Source organism: Orbicella faveolata, unplaced genomic scaffold, assembly GCF_042242905.1.
Source record: "Orbicella faveolata isolate gen_17 unplaced genomic scaffold, um_ofav_v1 contig_46, whole genome shotgun sequence".
NCBI lineage: Eukaryota > Metazoa > Cnidaria > Anthozoa > Scleractinia > Merulinidae > Orbicella > Orbicella faveolata.
Window position 1 is genome coordinate 11,569,305 of NW_028301576.1, and position 12,235 is coordinate 11,581,539.

Here is a 12,235-nt window from a genome sequence, read left to right on the forward strand (position 1 = left end):
CCCAAAATGATGCCAATCTCATATCAAACGCGATTAATCAAATTTAATGATCCGCCATCAATTTGTCAGGAAGTGATATTTTCGACCCATTAAGACACGTACTCTCACAGTTTTCTCCGTCATATCTGTTCAGTTTAATTTTTGAGCACTTTGAGCGTAATGGCTTTAGCCATAAGAGTAGATGAATTTATAGAATTCAAAATGATAACGTTTCTTAATTCTCGTTGACACGACTATCCTAGAATAACATAGCACCTTTGAGTGAAAGCTTGGTATTTTAAACCAAAATGTTACGTGATGGGACGGGAAACCGCCCACTTCCCTACTGTTGAGCAACAGTATCATACTAAATTGTGTAAGTCACGACAGAATTATCAAAAAGTACGAGCTTGTTATTGCTGTGGGCTCTGTTTACTTAATAAACTGACCATCACTTCACCTTTATTTTAGGTTTACACTAAGAAACTAAGATAACATGAAAAAATAAAATGAACAACAAGGTATAAAGCTAAGAGATTCCGCGCAACTAGTTAGCTTGTAATCGACCTTTCTGGGAACACGACAGGAAGAAAATACTTTAAATACCTCCATATTGCACCAGCAAGCTGACACGAACATCACTGGCATGCAGGAAAGTAAGCTGTAATAATGGTCATAGCTTTCCGGCAGGGCTCATCTAAAGTGTCTGCTTCAGCAATTTAATTGTACGCCCACTGGAAATTCTTTACCTTGGCCGCTTCTTGCGTGAAGCTATAGCAGCGTTTGTTTCAGCGTGACAGATAGGATTATAAGAACCTCAAATAATGACCTTGACGTGATTTCCGGGGTCGATTTTCAAAGACGAGTTATATAGACGTGTGACATTTTTAAACGAGGCAGTTGCGAGGAACTTTCGTCTTGGATACTTCAGCAGAAAAAAGGTGAGCGATCTTAGCAAACACTTAGCCTTGAAGCCGTCCTCGGAAGAAAATATGAATCTCTATGAATTTCAAGGCAACTTCTGATATATATTAATGCTTGGGGCATACAGTAGGTTGCAGTCTCAGACCCATTGCCTTTAGCCTACAAGCCAGAACGTGTTTTCCAATCTTAATTCCCAGTACAAAATTAAACCTTACGTACCACTACAAAAAGCGTTAAAACGCGTGGCTAAATGACCGGCAGCCGGTCAAGCTTTTAAAATCACTAAATGACCGGCAGTCTGATATTTTTCTCAAATTTTAAGGAATCGAAGGAACCCATTCAATTCAAACTATCATATGTCGATTAAGAACTGCCAAGCGATCCAGAAGAGCTACATAGATCGCAAGTCTAACGCGTGGTTTACGCTCGGCTCAGAGAGCGATACCATGGTTTGTGACACGATTTTTTTGGGTCGACTGTGTCTACAAAACGAAGACCTAAGACCTAAGACCTAAGACTTAAGACCTAAGACCCAAAAACGAAGACTTGTTTTTTTTACAGGCCTATCAAACCAGAGACAGTCAAACCGGGTCAACCCTTTTCTTCAGACAATAACTGACGCGAAATTAATGGGGTCTTCGTTTTGTAGATAAGGCCGGCTCGAACTACAAAACGAAGACCCTCGCTAAAATGCTTTGTTCGTTGTCAGCTGACGTGGAATCAATGGGGTCCTCGTTTTGTAGATAAGGCCGGCTCGAACTAGAGAACGAAGACCCTCGCTAAAATGCTTTGTTCGTTGTCAGCTGACGTGGAATCAATGGGGTCCTCGTTTTGTAGATAAGGCCGGCTCGAACTAGAGAACGAAGACCCTCGCTAAAATGCTTTGTTCGTTGTCAGCTGACGTGGAATCAATGGGGTCCTCGTTTTGTAGATAAGGCCGGCTCGAACTACAAAAGGAAGACCCTCGCTTAAATGCTTTGTTCGTTGTCATCTGACGCGGAATCAGTGGGGTCTTCGTTTTGTAGATAAGACCGGCTCGAACTACAAAACGAAGACCCTTGCTTGAATGCTTTGTTCGTTGTCAGCTGACACGAAATCAATTGATGGGGTCTTCGTTTTGTAGATAAGGCCAGTTCGAACTACAAAACGAAGACCCTCACTTAAATGCTTTCTTCTTTGTCAGCTGACGCGAAATCAATGGAGTCTCCGTTTTGTAGATAAGACCGGCTCGAACTACAAAACGAAGACCCTCGCGTAAATGCTTTGTTCGTTGTCAGCTGACTCGAAATGTCAGCTGTCTCTGGTTTGGTAGGCCTGTAAAAAAACAAGTCTTCGTTTTTGGGTCTTAGGTCTTAGGTCTTCGTTTTGTAGACACCCCCGACCGACTGCCGGTCGCGGTTTTCAAATCACTAAATCACCGGCAGTCCGATATTTTTCTCAAATTTAAGGAATCGAAGGAACCCATCCCAACCCAAGCGATCCAGAAGAGTTGTATAGATCGCAAGTCTAATAAACGCTTGGTTTACGCTCGGCTCAGAAAGCGAGACCATGGTTTGTGACACTTAGATGTTTTTTAGGTCGACTGTCGGTCACGGTTTTCAAATTACTAAATGACCGGCAGTCCGAGTTTAGGGAATCGAGCGAACTCAGTAATCATGTACAAGCTATCTTACAACATGTCGACTGAGAAGGATGGGTTCCTTCGATTCCTTAAAATTTGAGAAAAATATCAGACTGCCGGTCATTTAGTGATTTAAAACCCTTGACCGGCAGTCGATCTAAAAAAATCCTGAGTGTCGCAAGCCATGGTCTCGCTCTCTGAGCCGAGTGTAAACCAACCGTTAGACTTCTCTTCTGGATCGCTTGGCAGTTCTTAATCGACATGTGATACTCTGAATTGGATGGGTTCCTTCGATTCGTTAAAATTTGAGAAAAATATCAGACTTCCGGTCATTTAGTGATTTTAAAACCTTGACCGGCTGCCGGCCATTTAGCCACTGGCATAGTCTTCTTGAGCTTGTATTGGCAATCTTTATCTTAGATTGTGTTCAAGAAGACCAGCTCGGAGCTCTGTTAAAACAATAGAGTGTTTCTGTTCAGGGCGAATGGGTTGATACCTGCCCGCGAAAATTTGATTTTTTATAAAACTCGAAAAATCAAATATTAGCCTTATAGCAAAGTTGGAGGTTTACCTGTTGCTTGTGTTTAGTTCGAGGAGTTATCATTATTTACTTCATTACCCCTTAAATGTTTACGTGCATCACAAAAAGACTACGAGTAGTCCCTCTTTCGCTTAGTCCGTCGTGCGTGACGCGAAAAGAAACCGCGAGAAAAAAATGGCCGCGCGAAATCCTGGGGGAGGTCCCTCCTTTCGCGTTCTTCTCGCCCCCTGGATTTCGCGCGGCCATTCTTCTCGCCCCCAGGATTTCGCGCGGCCATTTTTTTCTCGCGGTTTTTTTTTCGCGTCACGCACAACGGACTAAGCGAAAGAGGGACTACTCGTAGTCTATATCACATAGAATTCCATGAAAGATTAAATGCGTCGTTCACCGTTTGCAAATATCTGCGTTAGTTCCGAAGAATATAATTTGCAAATGGACAAATTAAAGCGATGACTAATGACGCCATACACTCAACTCAATATTAGGGATTTTAAGCAAATCGCTACGGCTGTCGCTGATACGGCTGCCGGAAGTAAATTTACCCCAAAATGAGGCACTGCGCATGTACGTCGGTTGCATCCAGCTGTAGAGTGAAATCTGACTACGCGAGTCGGGATGTTTTGTCGTAGTGGCTGCTACGTCGGGTTTATTTCGCTTCTCTGGCCCTTTTCAACGGACATCTCGGCATTTTAACAATTCCATTGGATTAAGTCAAAGATTATGTCAAGGTTGCCCCTCATAAGCTTGTAAATCCGTATCCTGAATTTACGATAAGTTTTGGCAAAGGTGTTGGAATGGCGAAGTGAGCCAAGTGAAATATTCGTGTTGAGCACGAGGTTGTTGTTCTTCGGTTAGGTTTGCTTTGACGGTTTAGTCAAGATGTTTTATATCCGGATAACTATACGGTGCTATTTTGCTTCTTTGAGTATTGATATTTGTGTTTTTCACTCAATATTCTTTGAGATATTTGTCCCTGAAATTATATATTTCACCCATCAAATTGTTATGGTACAAAGTGTATGGCATTCGCTTTCGCTTACGCTTAGAAATAATCTGCATGTTCGTCCTAGGAAGGCGAATAACGGCCGTCGCCCTTTGAGCGAAGCCATTTGGCTATGAGAAACTAAATAAAAGAGATTTTAAACTTCTTAGCCAATGTTTCGTTCATCTTTGTATTTCGCTTTGCTTGCTCGACGTAAAATTTGGCAACCCACCGAGACGTACTCTCCCCAGACCTTTTCAGTCACAGCAGCCGTAGTAGCACAAGCCGTAGTGATTTGGTTAAACTCCCTATTACCTAGGGTATATAAATAGGGATATCTCGTCAATTTGCAGAAGATCAGAGACCATTGAAACTTGGTAGGCTAGTTGTTCTACAGGCAACACACCTATGGCTATAAAAATTATGTTCCCATGGCATCTCGCTCTTTTCCAGGCCTCGCCAACCTGTTTTCAAAATTTAGTGATTTGCAGCTTAGAAAAAATTAAACAAGAACACGAGCTCGACCTAACATATGTTTAAATATTTTTTCTAATGCTTGCTGAATCATGCAGATTAGGCCCCATTAGCAAATATCAAAATGGAACGCCAAAGGTGGCCAAAAATGCCTTTTAAACTGGGAAGGTCTGAAATCCAATATGTTGCCACGGTAACAGATTTGTTGAGCCCATATTTTGTAGCATATCTAGTAGAATCTTACTGTAAAGAATCAAACATTTCTGATACAAATTGGTCGAGCCATCTTTCTTCATCAAATTTGATCAAAATTTGGTTGAGTATATAACGTCATCACTTGGCCAATTTGCATATTTTAAAAACGAAAATATCTCTGGAACGAAAGGAGATATTTGAAAATAGTAATCAGCATTTTTTCGCTTACAGACTACTTGTTTATGTTTTAATTAAAATGGCTGTTCTCTTTTCTTATATCATCTATTTCTGTCCCTGAAGACTTTGAAAAACGATAACAACAAGACATTATCCACTATGGTACAGCTTGCTTGCACCCTTGCCGCCGCCGTCCTTATTGTGTTTGGTAAGTAAAACTCTTTTTCTAATCTCACCTACTACGATCAAAATCAAACCTCCCCTCACAACATCACTACTGAAGTCAAGAACGTAAGTAATAATTTTAAAGAAACTTTCTTAATCTATAACGGAGCGGTTTTCAGTCGAGTGTCGAAAGTAATTAGACAATTGCTTTGGTTTTGGTTTTACTACGGTTTGATATTATTGGCTGAGTAGTATAATTTAGTAAGTAATTTCGGTTTTATTTTTACGACACTCAATTGAAAACCGATCTATATACTCCTAAAAAGATTTAATTGCATTGCATGGAATTGATTTTTATTTTGACAATCGTGAATATGTACAGTGGCGGATCCAGACCTTGAGCTAAGGGGGAGGGGGGGAGGGGGGAGGGGCGGTTTTGTTTTGCTTGCCCTGCCGGCTTTTCTTCCCTCTATGATTTCTTCTTTTTTTACCCAAAATAAGAAAGGGGGGTGCCCTCCCCTAGATCCGCCACTGATGTACATCCGTCGATTTGAGACACAGATGTCAATGTGACAGAATTGCCGTTTTGGAGGAAAAATACGGGTTAAAATAAGTGTTAATTTACAATTACCGCATGGACCAGCTGAAGTTATCATCGAGGAAATAGTCAACGATCAGAGCATCCTCACTCAGAGAGTTTTGCTCACAGGGAAAATAAAATATAGGCGAATGGTCTTATTGGTAACACTGTAGAAAATTGATTGAAAAGACCTACAAGTTAGGTTGTTTTTATGCCAGAAATCTGTGTTTTTGCCGTTCAAGGGTGTACCGGAAGGGTACATCGGGCACTATTTTGGTCTACCGTTGATTGCACGATAACTCACTTGCTCACAGTCAGGTAAACACTTATTCTGATTGGCTAAAAAGGGCGTTCAGATCGATATGCGACACCGGAAGCTGGTCAATCTTTGAAAATGGCTTCAACTTTAACTGCGTTTTGGTGAAAAATCTTAGATATTTTTTTTTGTTCGATAGGCTGACCAGTGGGTTATAATCATGCTTAAGCAATTGGACAGCTCGTACTCGGCTCCTGCTGGCTTTGATTGCCATTAGAAACTGCGAGGGCCGTAGCCTAATTGCGAGGCCGTAGCCAAAAAAAAAAAATAATAAAAAGTAAAAAAAAAAATATATGGCTGAGGCAATGTCCATTAAAAAAGACATTACATTATGACTGAAGCAATGTCCATGGTTAAATTCTCTTCCTAGGTAGTTAGGGTGTTTATGATGACTATAAACAACAAAAACGAGACAAAATAACTGTGGGAAGTGCCTCGGTTTGTTTGTTACTAGCTACAGCTCTGAACCAGGTTCAATTGTTCATCATGAGGGAACTACGACATCATGCGCTTCTGCTGTCTATCGGCAAATCATTCACTAGGTTTGATAACAGGGTGAAAATCATTTTATTCCCACAGCTGTAGAAACTCATTGTCAAAAACCGAGTCGTGGTCTTCCTGGGATCAGACCATGTGATGATCAGTACCTGCTCCGTGATAACGACCAACAGCAACAATCACGCAAGATATCTTATGCACACGATTGCTGCGGCCGCCATCCTTACAATCCGCGCTATCAGCTTTGCTGCCGCGGTCAGCTTCGCTTTAAAAATCCTGGTCACTACTGTTGCGGTTCCTCCACCTATAATTCTAGATCACAGCTGTGTTGTAATGGCGCTGTAAAGAGCAAGGCAGGTTCTCTCAACGCCTGCTGTGGCAGTGTCCCGTATGACAGCAGTAAAAAAAGCTGCTGTTATGGAAACCTCGTTGCCAGACCTCCTGGCGGTCAACCCAGTAGATGTTGTGGGTAAGTGCCTTGATAAGAAAACAACAAGATTACTTCGGATACGTGTGAAGTGGATAGCACAATTTAAAAAATTTGCAAAACTTTAGTCGAGATGGGGTGTATTATTGGCCCCAGAGGATTACCAGCGGTACATACCAACAACGGCTTTGGTTGGAATTACCTCATGTCGTTCTTCTTGTCTCATCATGACTGTTCCCCTTTTCAAGCTTGAAATGAACTAGGCAATTCTTGAAATGCGATCAAGATCTAGTTCCTATACTTATCATAAAATTGAGATGCTCATTCTAAAGTTCGCTTAGGGTGAGTGCTAAATTTTGTCGTGAAAATGATGATGACAAAAAACCCTTAAGAATGGAGGTAAATCAAATGGATTATATTAAAACGATGACATAAAAACAACTCCATTTGGCTCGGAAATATGTTCGGATATTTGTCCGCGGACATTATCTCTTCCGAGAAGCGAACAGTTTTCCTGAAGCCTAGCTCGAGGAAAACTGTGAGCTTCGAGGAACAGATATAATGTCCTAGGACAAATATCCGAGCATATTTTCTCGCCAAATGGAGGCTATTGTGTTCATAATCCGTCAAATGTTTTTCACAACACGGGCGGTTTTGAAAATTGGGGAATATCACTCGGATATTTCCTAGTTTTAACTGGAAAATATTCAGTCACTTGATGCGTTTGGACCAAAAGCGCGCGAGAAAAAATATTTGATGGATTGTGATTAAATCCAAGAAGCTTGTGTGGTGGTTTGTTCTAAAAGCTAAGTATCTATTAAACCATAACACTAGGAAATGTACAATAACAATCTAAAATCAAGTTAATTTAGGGAAGCTCGAAGTTTTCCTCTAGCTTTGCCCTCGGAAAGTCGAAAACTAGTCGCCACTTCGCGCATCAGGTAGTAATGTCTGGGGACAAACTTTTACGCGCGTTATTTCCGCGCAAATTGGAGGTGTTCGCACGCAAGTCTTGCTCCCGTTTAGCGTCATAGCTTAATCGGCGGCAAAGGAACAAGGTCGTAACGTGAATTGAACCAATTTGGTATTAACATCATATGCGTCCTGTTACACACATCAATTACTTCGATCAATTCCTTGTATAAAATTCTGTTATATTCACAGATTGCAAAGCTACAACCCTTCTACTCACGTGTGCTGTTCTAGAACAATTTCACCGAAGCCAGCTCAGTGCTGCGGGAGCGCGTCTTACAACCCTAACACACACAACTGCTGTGGAGGAAAAGTGTTGTCAACTGCTGGAATCTCTTCACCTGGCTGTTGTGGAAGCACTGTTTATGATAGAAATCAAAAGGTAAACAGATTTTGTAAAACTTATTTTGAAAAATTGCTTGACCGTAGTAGAAGAGCTTTGAGGTGGTGTCTAGGTAGCGTGGAGTTTCTTTTTTGAATTTCAGTTTATTTTAATAAATATTTCACAAATAAAGTCTGCGCCAAAATGACCTACCTAATGGAGTATATTGCTGCTGCCTGCGTAGTTACCCTATAGTTCACTCCTGGAGCACTGTGAGTATTCAGTTTAAAGTTATCCTCCCAAAAACACTGAATGGTGACTCCGGTTAGCGCTCGAAATAAACCCGTACAGTTTCACCTGCTATTTTATAATTGATACTGATGTAACCTTGCCCTTAAGGTATGTTTAGGATCTTTTAAAGCAGCTGCATCGCGGAGATGTTAAAACTCTGTTAGTGCGTTGTTTGCAATCCTTTTCAGTTTTCCTCAGTCTCAAGAACCCTTGTTCGATTCTGGTATAGTATTTTGCACCCTAAGGTCGTGTTCTATTGAGATCGACCGTTGGTTGGGTTGATTGAGTTTTTTCTTGTTCTATTGAGAAAAAACCGTTTTCAGCTGATTTGGTCGATCAACTTTTTCAACCGGCCTCAAACTGCAGGTTGAAACGGTTGAAAAAGCATTTGCGTGGTTATGTCGCCTGATTGTAGCTCGCGTAAGGACTATTCCCAGGAGTTGCCGCGTCGCAACCGCAAACGGTTGGAAAAGTGCTCTACTGAGTACTTAATTGTTGCTATTCGCTTTGCTAGAAAAAAAAACCTTTCTCACTCTTTCAGATTTGCTGCTGGAATACACTTCATAACAAGATAAATAACTTACAGACTGGATGTTGCGGTAAAACGCTTATCTTCACCAGTCATCAGATATGCTGCCTCGGACAGGTCACAAATAAGCCAGCCGGTGTGCAGAATCCACGCTGTTGTGGAAGACAGGGCTACAACCCTACTACTCAGGTGAATTTGAATAACTCATAGACCACCTCAGCAGCCCTGTTAATTTGAAATTTCAAAGGTCTTCAAACACCAGGGTTAACTTTCATCCACTGAATTACAAGTTGGCCAGAGATGGAACCACTTTGCAAAGTAAACGCCGCAACTGATCAGATCCACATGGAGGATCGATTCCAGGGTGTTGCTTGAACAAAGTCAAATACGCAATATATACAACACGGAAAACAGACAACAGAATTGTGCTTAAATAGCTACAATTGATTCATGTGGTGTCAGTAGCAAGTGAAAATACTTCTCAACAGCTTTGATTTGAATGGTTAAACTCAACTAACCCGTCCAATTAAAAATATTGAGTACTTAACTACACGCATTTATTTGGTACAATTAAAGTTTAAACAACATCGATGAATTAGTGATTATAGTTACACAGTCGTACGGTATTAAAGCACTATATACGAACAAACACCTTTTAAATTAATCAGTTTACATAATCGTATGAATGGGAGTGCAAATGCACACATACACAAATCGAGTGATATTTGAAAATTCTCCAAAAAATGTAGGCCTTTTGTCTTGTGTGGTTTGAAAGAATTTTCAAATATTACAAGTAGTTTAGTTTAATAGTAGTTTCAATTTAATTTTATTCTTAATTGTACTCGCATTCATACTCATTATATGACTGAGAAAAACACGAACGCACGACCACCTTAACTCACATTGCAGTGCAAATTGAAATTAAACGGTAAATTGGCCTGTTTCCAGCCAATTATAATTGAGTAATTTTGTTAGTCATATAATAAAGAATTACTAACATTTCTTCGTGTCGCTGCTTGACAGATGTGTTGCTCAGGACAAATCTCGACTAAACCATCCGGAGTACAGAATGCGCGCTGCTGTGGAACACAGGGCTACAACCCAGCAACCCAGGTGAGTACTTAAAAAGATGCTTGAATGAGTGTTGGCGTCAAAGCTTCTTGGAACGTAGTGGTCAAAAGTCACCAATGGGTCAGGGTTTTAGTCTCAGACGTAGTAGAGGGTTAGGTTAGTGCCTAGACTTAGTCGCACAGGGGACGCATGATGATGGGGCAATACATGAATTGTGTGTTGATGGTACTTTCCCAGGGAGACTAATAATAATAATAATAATAATAATAATAATACTAACAATAACATAACAGTAACAATAACGATGACGAGAACGAGAACGAGAACAATGGCAATGACAATGACAATGACAATCGCAATGACAATGATAATGACAATGACAATAATAATGACAATAATAATGATAATGATAATAACAATGACAATGACAATGACAATGATAATGTTAATGACAATGATAATGATAATGATAATGACAATGACAATGACAATGATAATGACAATAATAATGATAATGATAATGACATGATAATGACAATGATAATGACAATAATAATGATAATGATAATGATAATGATAACGACAATGATAATGACAATGATAATGAGATAATGATAATGACAATGACAATGACAATGACAATGATAATGATAATGATAATAATAATAAATTAATATTTTAAAAGGAGGCCTCCAATCACCTAGGGTCCTCTAAAAAGATAAAAGTCTAAAATATATATTAAATGTATTAAAACTAGGTTAAAACTAGAACTAGGATTCAAAATACTACTACTAACTAGGTTAAAAACGTAAATATGCAAAAAAACTAAGGTGTCCATAGGGAAAGGCTCGGGATGCTCCTGGAAAATTTGATTTAAATCTTTAAAGGAGACCAACCCATCTTGATGGCTAAAACTAGTAACGTTTCGCTCTGAACACCCTAAGTGATCAACATCCGAGACTGACACCCCCAAGCGAGTGCGACAGGCATCACCGACCTTTTCAAATAAGAGTCCCCCCGGGATTCTCTTCTGGTCTGCTTTTGATCACTCTTTGTCTAGAATGTTCACGTGACACTTGAAAAAGATTAGCTTTTGTCAAACGCCAGCTGTATTCCGTTAGAGTTACTGATGCATATACATCGCTTGGAAAAGCTAGAAATGGCTTTGAAACCCCTCATCTTAAGCGTATCAAACTATGATTTAATTGTCCTTTCTTACTCTCCCAGGTCTGTTGTGGAAACAAGGTATTCTCGAACGCCAAATTCTGCTGTGGACGAGTCGGTTATAATCCTATGACCCAAACCTGTTGTGGCGGGCGGGTTCTTACACCCCATGGTGGACCCTTCCATGGCTTGAGCAGATGCTGTGGAGGATCACTGTACAATCCAAGTTTTCAGGATTGCTGCCACGGAAGATACACAAGACCTAAAGGCTGCTGCTACATCAGGCATCAGAAGGGATCCCAATACAGCAATAGATTTTGCAGCGAACTTCAGTAGTCGACGCACAGCAATGAAATTACGTCGAGGAGAACTTTGAATATACACAGTGTAGCTTTTTTCCAAGTTACTGCAGCTGATTTACTGTCTGCTTGAGACTTGCTGGCAAACGGTATAAAATTATGCTAAGCATTCCAATAAAGGTTTTTTTTACATTTGGGTCTTGCCTTCATATATTTCAGTTCACTCTATTCATTCTGATAAAACAGTTTTAGTCGGCTCATATCCTTTCGGATCTTCTCGTTACCCTTTGCCACAACTGCCATAGTGTAGACAACTTTAGAGGAGCTTATGCAAGGAATATATTAGAACAAGACTCTGTCTCCCTCGCTTTCCTGACAAGCTTCATTCAACTGAAAAAGTGAACAACATGCGACTAATGTTCCCTTTCCATGCTGTCACTTCGTCTAGAACAAACCGAAATGTCCACATTATCAGCTAGATTTAATTAAAAACACTTATTAAAACAATTACACCATTCTCCCTCTTTAGAAGCGGTATGTTTTTTTTACAATAATTGTCTAAGTTCTCGCGCGCTGATTGGCTCATTTTTATCATCAATAAGAGTAGAGACGGATAAAAGTTTAATTTATGCAAGCTTTCAAGTTCAACTTTCAGCTGTCAAACTGTCAACTTTTTAACCAATGAGGTTTTACGGACTTTTTTAGTAG

The 12,235-nt window shown here is 40.2% G+C and overlaps 1 protein-coding gene across 1 annotated transcript; it reads left to right on the top strand.

The window, feature by feature from the left end:
• Nucleotides 1-623: 623 nt before the first annotated feature.
• LOC110052545 (uncharacterized) lies at nt 624-11,719 on the top strand. The gene is made up of 7 exons (XM_089277584.1): nt 624-920; nt 5,017-5,101; nt 6,534-6,921; nt 8,044-8,233; nt 9,006-9,182; nt 10,017-10,106; nt 11,292-11,719. Exons 2-7 carry the CDS (start codon nt 5,053-5,055, stop codon nt 11,562-11,564), a joined length of 1,167 nt encoding a protein of 388 aa, XP_089133710.1. The 5' UTR covers nt 624-920; nt 5,017-5,052; the 3' UTR covers nt 11,565-11,719.
• The last annotated feature ends 516 nt before the right edge of the window (nt 11,720-12,235 follow it).

Excerpts from the sequence above, each read along its gene's own strand:
- LOC110052545 (XM_089277584.1), top strand. The coding sequence starts at position 5,053 with ATGGTACAGCTTGCTTGCACCCTTGCCGCCGCCGTCCTTATTGTGTTT. Across the intron at positions 5,102-6,533 it reads CGCCGTCCTTATTGTGTTTG|CTGTAGAAACTCATTGTCAA; the intron begins GTAAGTAAAACT and ends TTATTCCCACAG. Across the intron at positions 9,183-10,016 it reads GCTACAACCCTACTACTCAG|ATGTGTTGCTCAGGACAAAT; the intron begins GTGAATTTGAAT and ends GCTGCTTGACAG.